The 12,689-nt window shown below is 38.8% G+C and overlaps 1 protein-coding gene across 1 annotated transcript in view; it reads left to right on the plus strand.

The window, feature by feature from the left end:
* Nucleotides 1-568: 568 nt before the first annotated feature.
* cacnb2b (calcium channel, voltage-dependent, beta 2b) overlaps nucleotides 569-12,689 on the plus strand; it is a 30,192-nt gene continuing 18,071 nt past the window's right edge. The window contains exon 1 of the mRNA XM_042428174.1: nucleotides 569-1,030. Coding sequence (XP_042284108.1) covers nucleotides 1,013-1,030 — 18 coding nt within the window. The 5' untranslated portion in view covers nucleotides 569-1,012. The remainder of the gene's footprint in view (nucleotides 1,031-12,689) is intronic.

Genomic DNA, 12,689 nt, shown 5'->3' on the forward strand with positions numbered 1-12,689 from the left:
CATGAGCTGTGAGCAGTTTAAGAGTAATTGTTTCATTCTAAGGCCCGAAGAGGAGAAAGAATTCAGTACTCTATTTTTTTAATGTTAGGAAGCATGATTTACATGATGCTTTGCGTTATTTATAACATATTGCGTGGATACATGAATCAACTGCACGGACACACTATAAGCAGAGGATAACTTGAGGATAGAAGTAGAAAATCAGTGATGTGAGGAGGGCAGCCTCTGTCTGTGCTGATACTTGGCAAGTACAGAGTTTTAAGTAGTGACATAATGACACTGAGCTAATGTGGTGAGAGAATATCTTGATTGCGCTCCCGGGATGATGAATACTTGGTATTTTTGCAGTTCTGTGATGTAAATCGGGTACACAAAGGAATTATGTACGGCTTGCTTTTTAATTTCATCTTTCTACTTTGGAGCCAGGCCATTATAATACTCCCATTTGAGCAGCCAAACCCCAGTTGTTGGATGCAAGCACACACGCGCACTAATCAGGCGTCACGCGCAGCGGACAGAGCCAACTCTGGTGAACAACATAAATGAGACATTCCTCACTTTGCGCACTCACAGTGTTATATAACAGACATGGACAGGGCGGACGGTTCGGACACCTTCTTGGTTTGTTCGGTGTTTGAGGTCAGAGGGAGCGGTGTGCGGCGCAACAGATGCCGCACCGAGAAATAAGCCTTTAATACCCCTAGGACTCGGGAGAGGGTAACTACACTCTAACTCATAACACAGACTTAAGTGAAACCCCTCACGCAACTCATCCTTGTCTCGGCGGCACCGTTCCTTGGAAATATCTCACCTTTACGCACGAAGCGGCGCTTCAAGAACTGCGTTTTTGGTGCATTTCACAGCATCCTCGGATATATCCACCTGAGTGTTATAGAGGTGAACCCGGTCTCATGGCATGGTTGTCCATGTCTCAGTTACTGGAGCCAGGTGAACGATAATTTGAACTGTCTTTACAACCGTGGAATAATAGTAGAGGACTGCTGTAACCACCATGCCGCCCAAGAAAAAGGTAAAATATATAATATTCTTGCGTTGTATTTATGTAGTGTGTGTGGTGTGTGCGTGTGTGCGTGCGTGCGTGTGTGTGTGTGTGTGTGTGTCTGTGTGTGTCTGTGTATGTGTGTGTGCGCGCGTGCTGAACAGGAAGGGTAGGAGAATGCACCATCTGTTGCACTGGGCGTTAATCCTTGTGTGAGGCCTTTCCACATCATTGCACTCAATAAAGCAGTCACAATGCGCAGGGCTGATAGAGATGCATATCCACATATATGTATCTTGTCATGTGTCCAGCTGAAAACCACAGGCTCCACAGGCCTTACAGGCCTATCACTGGCACAGAGTTATATAACCTATAGCCTGTAAAGATCAGATGAAGGAAAGCTCTTTTCCTAAGATTTCCGTTCACTTAATTATTGAGATTTGCTGTGAACTCAGTTTGATATTTTATCAAGGCTACAGGGACAGAAATTGAACATATGTGGCTCTATTTTTTGCTTTGCTTATAATAGTTTTACATTGTACAACAGCAGCAGATATAGTCAAGTTCTCTTTGCACATGTACTACGCAAGCCATTCAAATGCATACTGTATTATTTCCTGAAATACACCTTTGTCACCTGAGTAGAACATTTCAGTTATGACTTTATTTTAGTGGTTTAGTAACATTTGTTTCCAAGTTGTGACAATTTTCAATTTTCTTGTGTTGTACAAAACAAGCAACGACTTCTGACATTTCCAATTACCTGTTTAGAAAATAGAGTCTCAACTTGGCAAATGTGTGAAATCTTTTTATTGTGCAGCGGATGGAACATTTTCTTTAAAGTAGCTATAATAAATATTTTATATTGCAATGGATCACATTACTACTTGCATGTGAAAGGTATCATCTACAGTAACAAACCCACAGAGAATTATCACTTGACTCTGCAGTTCCTCTCTGAGTTTTATTGTGTACACAGTACAGACTCGCCGCTCTCATCAGCATCATTTTTGGCTACAGCAAGCAGCTGTTTTTAATGAGGCTCTAAAAACCCATGGTACACTATGTCCAGCACCAAACAGTGGACAGACAAAGGTAGCAACCAGCTGGTGAACATAGTGGAGCATTTAACAGCTAAAGAGCCAGATACTTTTCTCAGGAGTTGGTGGAGAACAAAATTGAGCTAAAAGGACAGTGAATATTAGACTTACATTCACCAGGTGGCCATAAACATGACTCAAAATGAATACTAATAATTCTCTCTATCAGTTTGCCAACACACTCTCCATATGACCTTAAAAGGTGATAATATGTAAGTGTTGTGTTTACAGCTTGTTTACACTGCACTCAAGTGGCCAAAAACCGTTTAATGCAGTTTTAATGATTCTAGAAATACCTTCAGAACAGTGTTATAAAACAACTCTCTGACTCTTTTGAAGACCAGCAGGTATTTTTCAAACAAACGTATAAATGAATTGAATGTAATATATGAGAGGCACAAACTGAAGCTAGAGGAAGTCTTGCAGTCTCTGGACGGCCTACTGTCTTGCGTTGCAGTGTGTTAGTTAGTGCCGACCCACTGTTTGTTACCTAGAATAGGAAAAGCCTCTTAGTAGCTGTTACTGGGGCATTACATCCAGATACCTGCTCTCCTTCCAGGCAGGAAGTGGAGCAATAAGGCATCAGAGCTGTCTGGAAAGTTCCAGAAGAATATGTGGGCTCCTTTGGGATTAGGACGGTTTCCAAGTGTATGATTGGATTGTTTTCTTGTGTGTCTATCTATCTTGTTTGTCTACCTTTTAGTGTTTAACTTGACAGTTTTTTTATGTGCTCGTACTGCAGAAGAGTGACAGCAATGGTGGTGATATTAGTGGCTCAATAATTGTCTCAGTGCAATAAATGAGAAATGATCATAACAGGAATGGTTGGCAAAATGCTTTTTTTATAATCCCCCTTTACACACACATGCGCACGCACTCCTCCTGTATATGTTGCATCATAACTCTGTGCAGTGCAGAAGGGCACAGAGACTCGCCATCTATGAACTATAGATAAAATGTATCTATTACAGGTGCCGGGCAAGACAGGCATTAAGTATTATAGATAATGTTAATGCAGTTATTGTATCTCTATCGATGACAGGCAGCTTTAGCACATGCAGTCCAAGCAGCAGCGTTCGCTGTCTGTGAGGAGTTTGCATTTGTCTCTCTCTCTCTAAATCCTGGATTGACGCATGCTATCTTAATCTCCTTACTCAGAGACAATCATGACCCAGAGAGAGAGAGAAGGGCCCAAATACACATTGGTTTTTCCCCTGTAATGATTTTTTCCAATTTACTCTTTGGTACTATGATTTTCTTTGAAGCACATCATTTTTTTTTCCTTTTGATGTCCCTTTAAATGTGCAGACTCTCTCTATAGTAGTAGCTAAACGCTGTGAATAAGTTGTCATTAACTGCAAAATGATATGGAAATGGTAATATCATGTTAAAAAATGGATGTTGCGCTTGTCTTTTACATTCAGGGTTAGACGTGATCCCAATGCATAAAAAATTAATTAGATCAAGTAGTTTCCACTTTTGAAGTCTTTCTTTACTTTGTTGCCACAAACTGGCAACATGAGTAATAATGATCAAACTCATATTAACATACTGTATAGACATAAATTAAATTTAGTGCAGTACAGATTCGCTGCCACTTTTGATCTATAATTAGGGATCTAAAGGGTTGTGATGCAGCCTTTAACTCCACAGATGGTGGCTCATGCCAAAGTAAAGGTGGCGGTGCCAGCCGGGCCATATCTGCTCTATGGTAGCATCAGGCAGAGGGCATAGAGCCAGTCTCCTTCAGACAGATGATGCAAAGCAGCTGATTAGACAGAGCTTGGAGAAAACTGGATTGGAACACATACTGCATGCAAATGGACAGGCTGATGATGACCAAGAGATAAAGCAGCAAAGAAATCATCACAGTATACAGAATAACACATCAAAGTAAATGAGCAACAGTTAAATGAAAGAGGACTGCAGTTATAAAGATAAAATTCCACTATTCCTTAGCTGCAGAAAATATTTATGGGCGAAAATTGAGAATTTGCAAACACCCGGGCTCAGTGCCAGCTGCTCAATGGAGGGCCGACAAGAAATTAGTCACAATTATATTAGTGACCTGCTCCATAGACAACAATGAACTGTAGTAGGGTGTTTGGGAAACAGGCTGCGTTTTTGTCCTTTTTTGATGCACGACTCTATCCACTAAAGCTTACCAACAAAGTTTTAATGAAGCTTATTAGTCTTCTACTTACAGATGTAGCTGCAGGTCACCTAATATATCTGGAGATACATGTCAACATTTTACAGTTTTAATATTTTATCATGAAAAATCTGTTACTTGGTCACAGAAAATACAAATGAGCACATCCATTGAAAAGGATACACTCACCAACGGGGTCTGTTATTATACTCTATTTTGTTGATTATAGATCTATTTTGAAGAGCTCGACGAGTGCATGTCGGTATCTCATCTGCCAATGTGAAGCTCTGGAAATCTGAAACGTTAAGTGTCGACCTCCAAACCAGCATCCTATTCACAAGCTGAAAAAAACAAACAACAAGCAAACATGGATACGGTCAAAAGGATCATGTGAATGTGGCAGCTTTTCTCAATCAGAGAGCCGACTGTTGAACAACCAGCTCTGTAGTTTTAGAAGTTGAAGATTACCACTTCACATGAACACACCACAGTAACTAAACAAGTGTCACATCCAAAATATCACAAAGTAGCAACACATTTCATCCTCTGTATGGCAATAGACAACATCACAATAGAAACACCTGACAGATAGAGATGCTTTGAGTGTACAGACTTTGGTTGCAGATATCTGTGTATATTCTGGATATGGAAGGATTTCAATATCAATTACATCTGTGCCTGCTATTGAAGATAAAAGCATATACAGTTAAGGGTTAAGAGAGTAAGTCAAGGTAACATGTTTCAAATACACTTTCATCTTATTTGTTTTTTCAAATTTCAGAGAAGAGTGGCATGGACAAGCCGCTGGAGTTGGGAAGTGGAAAGAATGATCTTGGTGTTGCGGAGATAAAAGTCCTGTTAATTTGCTGCATAGATCATTCAGGTGACTGACAGTTGGAGCAGCTCCAGGGATTTGACAGGCATGAAATTCTCCTGATTGGATCATCAATACAAAAAAATGAGCAACTGAGTATGAAATTATCTGGTTCTTTCATGATAAAAAGTCAAAGTGTAGAAGTGTGTATAAAAAATGTACAGAGAGAAGTCAACTACAACTTCTAAAGAGCATTTTGGTAGGAAATATCAAGTCACCAAGTTTAACACCAAGCACCAATTCCACTTTGTTTAACCATTACGAAGTTCAGATCAGTTCTCTTTTGGATTTTGGATGAATTTGGCAACTATGGTGCAGAGCTTTGTACCAAATGCAATGAAGAGTTCTGTGAATAGCAGTTAAGACTCACGGGTATCACAGTGTTTAGAGCCACACAAACTGATGAAAAAAACAATTTCTCAATGGCGATAGGAGAAACCTATACTGACACAAAACTATACAAGAGACTCCCATCTTTCTATGTTCAGGAACATTGAGGACATCACTAAAAGACAAGTTTGAAATTGGAGTTTACAGTTCAGAAAAATACTCCCATAGCCAGCTGTTCCTCTTAAGCTGTTCTTCACAAGTCTATTGAGACTTAATGTTCAGTCATTAGTCACAGTTTGAGCTGATTGAGTTTAAAATTAAGCATTAAGCAGTGAAGTTTATTCTTGAGCTTGGAAACAATCCCAACTCAAGGTCCAATTACTATCTCTTTCCTCTTTCAACTGTATCACATGGTCTTTATCAGCAACATCATCAGTTTGCTCGATTGCCATAGATATTACTCTAATGTACTATCACCATGACAACTGAGCGTATTCCATCAGCTGATGAAGACTGCATGATACAGTCGAAAGCTCTGGATAAAAGGGTCAGCTTGGATATGATAAATCATAGTTACTTGGAGCCTTTTCCAGTTGAGATTCACCAAAGTAAATGATAAAATCCTGCATGATGATGAACTCATTTGGCAGTGAAAGTAAAAGTGTCAAGCTGTTTCCAAACAATGCTGCAGATCAAAAGCCAAGCTCCGGAGTTCAGTGTTATTCGTATGGTTGTCAGTTTGCCTCAGCTTACAAGATACTACACTGTCATGGGGCTGAAGGCCTGTAGTAGATGTAATGGTGTGGAAACTCTTGACCCCTAGTTGGCTTTTTCGTAGCTACAAATGAGATATAGATAACAGCAGCACCTGGGGGGGCAGCCTGCAAGGTGCAGGAGGCTGCAGGGATGTGGCAGAGTGAGTAGCAATAGTACATACACACACAAACACTGCATCTCCAAGTGCAAACAATCAGAACACTGCCCACCCAAGTAAGCAGACACACAGAGTCACACACACACCTCCACCCTCTTTAGTCTGCCACCCACCTTTCATCTAGATAAGAAGGTGCTGAACTCTGCTCTCTCTGTCTCTGTGGACATTTTCACATACACTGCTACTTCCATGTGAACTCTTTGATACTTAAAGATCCCCTCCAGACACGTTGTAAGATATATAAAAATAGTCTGCTTGAAATGATAATATGGGTCTGATATGATTTTTCCACAATAAAAGTCCAATTACCTAATTTAAATCCTTAAAATGACATCTCTTCCTTTTCCCTCATTGAAAAATCCATAAGCCATGAATATGCAAATATTTTTCATTTCAAAAGTTTAACTGCTGGACACTAGATGTCTCCTACTTCACTGAACTCCATTCTTGATGTATATGCACTGGAGGCTTGTGTAAACTGCACACTGGACCATGATTGGCTGCAAACTAGTTGTGATGTCACAAATCCTGCCTGTAAATACAATCTTAAACTCAGATTTTTGATGAGCAGAGATAGACTTTCCCCATTCATCAGATATATGTGAAAACAACCTTCTAGTGTCAAACCCTGCACATAAATCATTCTGCACAGTGAAGATCAAACATCCAGCTGAAGTAACAAAAAAATAAAACATATTTTTGAGTGGAAGGGGACTTTAAATTTCATGCTGATGCTGAATCAGAGTCTGAGCTGTGTGAGAAGCATGTACATACCATGCAGGGTAAGCAGGAACATTGGATCATCTGTTCCTCTCTGTTTATTTAAAACATTTATTTATGCCATTTATGAATGTGCATGCTTTGTGTCAATTTGAAATGTGTAAACACTTTATTTATTCATGTGAATGACATGTAAGTGTGTCAACTGGCTTGAATGACAGTTTAGATGTTTGACTTCTTTTGGCTTTGAAAAAGGTACAGCAGCAGTGATGGCGAACACTTCTCAAGCTGACCTAATTATACTGACATTCTCTTTGGAGATCTAACTGTCAATTCCATATCTCCTCAATGGCTCCTTCATTGATTTATATGTACTACTCAATTACTGCTAGCATCTTTAATTAGTCTATAAGGATATAGTGGATTTTGCTAAACAACGTGGAGCACTATTTATTAACCTAGAGTTGAGGACGTAAGAGTTGGAGGTGTGGAGGATTTTTTTTTTTTTTCCTTTTGTGTATCCTTGTGTGTATTTCTCTGAGGATCACAGCATACAAGTGACAATGGGAGAAGAATTTCATTAGTGGGAGTCATTTATGCTTTGGTGGCATATTTCTTTCAATGGTTGCCATGGAAACTGCCATGGATCTGCCCATTTTTTTGAGGGAGTGTGCAGTTGGAATGGTATCTTTAGGGATACAAATGTATACTATCTGGTGCAATGGATAATTGCTACTCGTGCTTAAGCTTGCCAGCTGGAGGAGATGGAAGATGGATGAGGTCTTGAATTAGGAAAACAGAAAAACAAGCCGGGCGTACAGCTGAATCAAAGTGTCTTGCCCGTTGGTTGGATGGAGAGATGGCTGATTTTTGTTTGAGATTCCATCACATATTTTCTTTTTCACCACTTTGACAGCTTTCCAGTGTCTACTACATTTCCTTTAAAGCTCCAAATAATTCCATAAAAGTGCCATATTAAATGTTTTTGGAATTGTGCTTCAACATGGGTCTTATGTTTGTGGTTGTAGCCATTGAGGCATACAGTCCAGTCTTACAGATGTTCAGTTTGCCCTTTTTAGTTGAACAACTTTCTTGTCAAGACAATGTTGAGAATGTGTTTTAATGTTAAACTTGCAGCAAGTAGACATTTAAAGTGCATTTTCTTTCATTTTCGTTAACTGAACTTGGTTTTGATAAAAAAAAAAGTGCTTTCCTTCTTTCTGTCTGACTCTCTTAAAACTTGTGTTGCTTGCTATCAGAGTCTAACTAAGCCTCGTTTGGAAGCTCCTAATTGAAACCAGACCCACCTTTGCCAAACCAACCACTCTATCCTCATCCTTTAGGCCTTGAAACAAAATACTTGAAGACACTTTCTATTATTGGGCTTGTCCGCATAGGCCAACAGTATGCTCTCAAGAGCGTTATCACTCTGGTGCTCAGTGCTCATCACTGCCCCCTGAGGCAGATGGGGGGAATCCAGTTGTAATGGGTGTTTTTTCCTCAATGTTTGAAAAAAACAGTAATAAGACTATTCTGGCAGTACTCAAAACCTAACTTAGACAAGCCATACAAAGGTGAGACTTATGCTTTACTTACAAACAGTATGTTGTGGTTTTACAAGAGAAAAGCATGATGACTAACAGGTTGGTTTGGCAAATATACATTGGATTGACTTCCCCACCACTAAAGAGCACCGCACAGCCACTTCCCTAAGCTTTCAAAGCATTCAGGACTGTCTTTCATACAGTGGATAAAACAGTTCGAAACATCTAATAAACTGAATTGAATGAACGTTAAAGAAGTGTCTGTGTAACATGAAGGTGCCTCAAGTGTTTTACATGAAGGACTCCAAAAACATTTGAACATACAGGCTACAGGTTCTCAGGTCATGTGTTTTTTCTTTTTCTTGTCTGAAGCATATGTGGAGATGTTTACTTGTTGCATTTTTGCACACAACAATACTCTCTTTTGTTTGTTCCAGACATTTTGCACAGCACAAGTGATGCAGAACAATTAAACATCTGGCATTTGGACACATGCTGTATGTAACTTATTTGAATAGACCAAATAACCTCTCATCTTGTTAGTTTAAAGGCTTTGTTAAGGGGTCATCGTAAATTCAATTCTCTACCTGTGCATTTAGCTTAGCATGAAAGATCTGCTCATTTTGTCATCACTGATCTTGTCCGTTGTTTGGTTACAGCTGAAGAAACATCTGAATAGGAGCATCAGTAAACATAGCAGTTCGCCCTTTATTTCATGTCTTTCCAGGCATTAGTAGTTGCTTTTTATTCCCATGATACCCATAAAATCCACAAAACTGTGCCTCTCAGGACTTTTTCCCCGTAGTTGCTTATGAATGAACTGAATGAACTGAATAAAAGGTTCATGCAAAGTTTTCTTAAACAAATCCAACAATGAAGAAGTAAATAAGAAAGAGCTGGAATAAACTGGTTCAAACATCTTTAATGTGAACATAAGCTGTATCAGCTTTTCTTTAAAACCCAGTCCAGAGTTTGTTTGTCCTCTGGGGAATTGCAGTGCTCCAGGCCAGCCAGCTGGCTCCTGGCGACTCGATGGCTCTGATTATTTCAGTTAAGGGATGGAGTCCATCTCCCCAATCAGATGCTCCTTTCCTAATGTACTCCCTTGGCGTGTGCCGAAAGAGCTGTGTAAACGCTTTTGAGCAGGAAAGGAGTCACCTTCAGGTAGCGCACGATAAAATGTGGCTTTACTTGTTCACCCACCCTCCTCCCATCATCTTCGTCCTCCACCTTCCTTTTCCCACCCTCTGAGTCACGTAATCACGTTAATGGGTTGGGATGGGAGGGAAAGGAAGGGGTTGTTGGTGAAGAGATGGAGATGGAGGGATGAATGAAGAAGTGCAGTAGAAAAAAAGAGTGAATTAGAAAATTAGACGAGACTTACTGGACACTTTTACAGGGCAGAGATGATATGGATATAAGAAACGGGAAATACTGTGTAGAACAGGAATTCAGGGTATTATTGATCAATAGTTTCATCTAACTGAAATGTTCTGTGATGATTAGCAAAGCCCATTTTTAATGTTGCAAAAGCTGCTCTGAATTTGAACCGTAGAGTTGCAACTAACTAACTAACTTTTCATTTTCGTTCATTAATCATTAATCTTCTGATTATTTTCTTGATTTATGGTGAAAAATGCCCTTTAAAACTATGAGGTGATGTATTTAAATTGCTTGTTCTATCCAACCATCAAAATGCTTTCAAATATCACAAAGAAAAGTGTCAAATCCTTAAATTTGAGAAGCTGAAACCAGAGATTTTTTTGACATTTTTGCTTAAAAATGATTGAAACAATTCATTGATTATCTAAGCAGTTGACAATTCATGTAAATCCCTAATTTTTGCAGTTCTTTCCTTTTCCCAGACATCTCTAGTCACCTGCAGTAGCGTGCTCAATATTGTTTAGTAATTCAGCGGGGGCGTTTTGTACTGTTGGCTGGTTGACATTGGCCTGCATGAGAGGCGGGTGCTGTGCGAACAGATGTCTACACCAGCCATGGGTAAACAAAAACCCATGCCTGGGCATAATTCTGCCCCAGGGAGATTTACATCCTCCTCCTCTCCAATTCCCTCCTCATCACGTTGAATTCTCTATCTTGACACTGTCTCGACTGCATCCTTCTGCTTTTCTGTAACTTATTCTCTCCACCCCTCATATAATATATAATTGTACTCCATTTTTTCAAGTTAGTTAAACTTGACATCACTATTTCAAAATGCATTTTGGTGTCAGTTAATTTCAGTTTTGCTTTCTAAGCATTTGACCATTTTTATTTTACTATTTATTATTTATTACTTATTACATTTAATTTTTAGTGATAGTTACATTTGTAGTTAAATTCATAGTTTTTAAATTCATAGTCTTTTTTATGCTTGTGTTTCCTCTCACCACGCCGCCTTTCTTGTGTTATTTTGACCTATTTTTACCTAGCTTTCTCTTTGATGTTGATCACTTCTTTATCTAGTAAATGGAGATGCGTTCTGACTCCGGATGGGTTTCTTCCTTTCAATTCAAGTCCATGAACATGTCTGTTAGATACTGTAGGTGAGACAAATTTATTTGTATGTCACCTTTTATCAACAAGGTCAATTCAAAGTGCCATACATTCAGTAAGAAAAGGGCATTAAGATAAGATACAGAAGAAATACAAATACAAATACAATATAAAATTATATATAAATAGGATTTTAAATGACATATTAAAATAAAAGATAAAAAATAAACTAGGAATAAAACAGATTGTAGAGTTGGAGAAGACCTCCAAATATGTAATGTATAGAAATTAACTAGGAACTTTAAAAAAAAAAAAAATTCTAGTATATATTCGGAGGGATCCCAAATATTAATTTAATATCATTAATTTGGTGGCAGGAGGACTCTATGATTTAAAGTTGTATTCCAGCCTGTAATATAATATGCAAGAGTGCAGCAAACTGTCTTATACATTCATGCAGGTGTATGCTGATCAGCTATCAACACTCTTCTTTTCTGTCTAGTCACTAAACTTCACCACACACTGTATGTATCTACACTTTCGAAATCTCACCTCCTTGATTTATAATTTTACGATTCATGAATTTCCTCTTCACATTTCACTCATCATACCCTGTCTTCTCTGAACCTCCATCATCAATTTTGGGTTTTTTTTTTTCTTTCTTTGTCCAACATGTATCCTCACTTCACTCTTTACTCTTGTTCCCTCTCTTTCTTTCAGCTCCCATCCTCCCATCCTCCCGTCCTTCAGCTCACTCCCTCTGTCTTCCCACTTAATTTCACAATACAAGCTATTAAAACAGAGTTGTTTGCAGTTGAAAATAGGTCCATCATAACTACTGGCCTATAGACATGTTGCATAATCCATCATCCGTCAAAGTCACACTGCCTCACTGGTGTCAGGCAGCGCAGTGTTCACTCATTTGGAATAACTTATAGAGTAGGAGTGTGTAAGTGGTAAAGGAGAGTCAACGGGATATTGTTTCTAGCTGTTTGAACATGAAGTCTGAGCAGTGAACACAGGTGTGGCTTTGATTTACCCAGTGTATTCTTACAGTATGATCCTTTTTTAATGAGCGTTAAAGAGGGAAACCCTGTGTCCTACAAAATATATTTATATACTAATACTTATAATATACTACTTATATTTGATGGCAACATTTGCGTGACATTCTAATGCTGCACAGAAGTAATAGGAAGAAGATTGAAGATTGAAGATTTCAAATTGACTCTTTTAATATTTAATCAAGACCACAATTTTTCCAAAATCTTAAAGGAATAGTTCAATATTTTTTGGAAATGCATTTATTCGCTTTCTTCCCAAGAGTTAGATGAGAAGATCGATGCCACTCTCATGTCTGTGCTTTAAGTGTGAAGTTAGAGCAGAGAGGCGATTAGCTTATCATGAAGACTGGAAGCAGGAAACAGCTAGCCTCACTCTCTCCAGACTTCAAAAATCCTCCAGCACCTTCAAACCTTCCTAATTAACACATTATATCTAATTTGTTTAATCTGTCCAGACAGTTAACAGTAGCAGATA

Source organism: Thunnus maccoyii, chromosome 12 (assembly GCF_910596095.1).
Source record: "Thunnus maccoyii chromosome 12, fThuMac1.1, whole genome shotgun sequence".
Classification (NCBI taxonomy): domain Eukaryota; kingdom Metazoa; phylum Chordata; class Actinopteri; order Scombriformes; family Scombridae; genus Thunnus; species Thunnus maccoyii.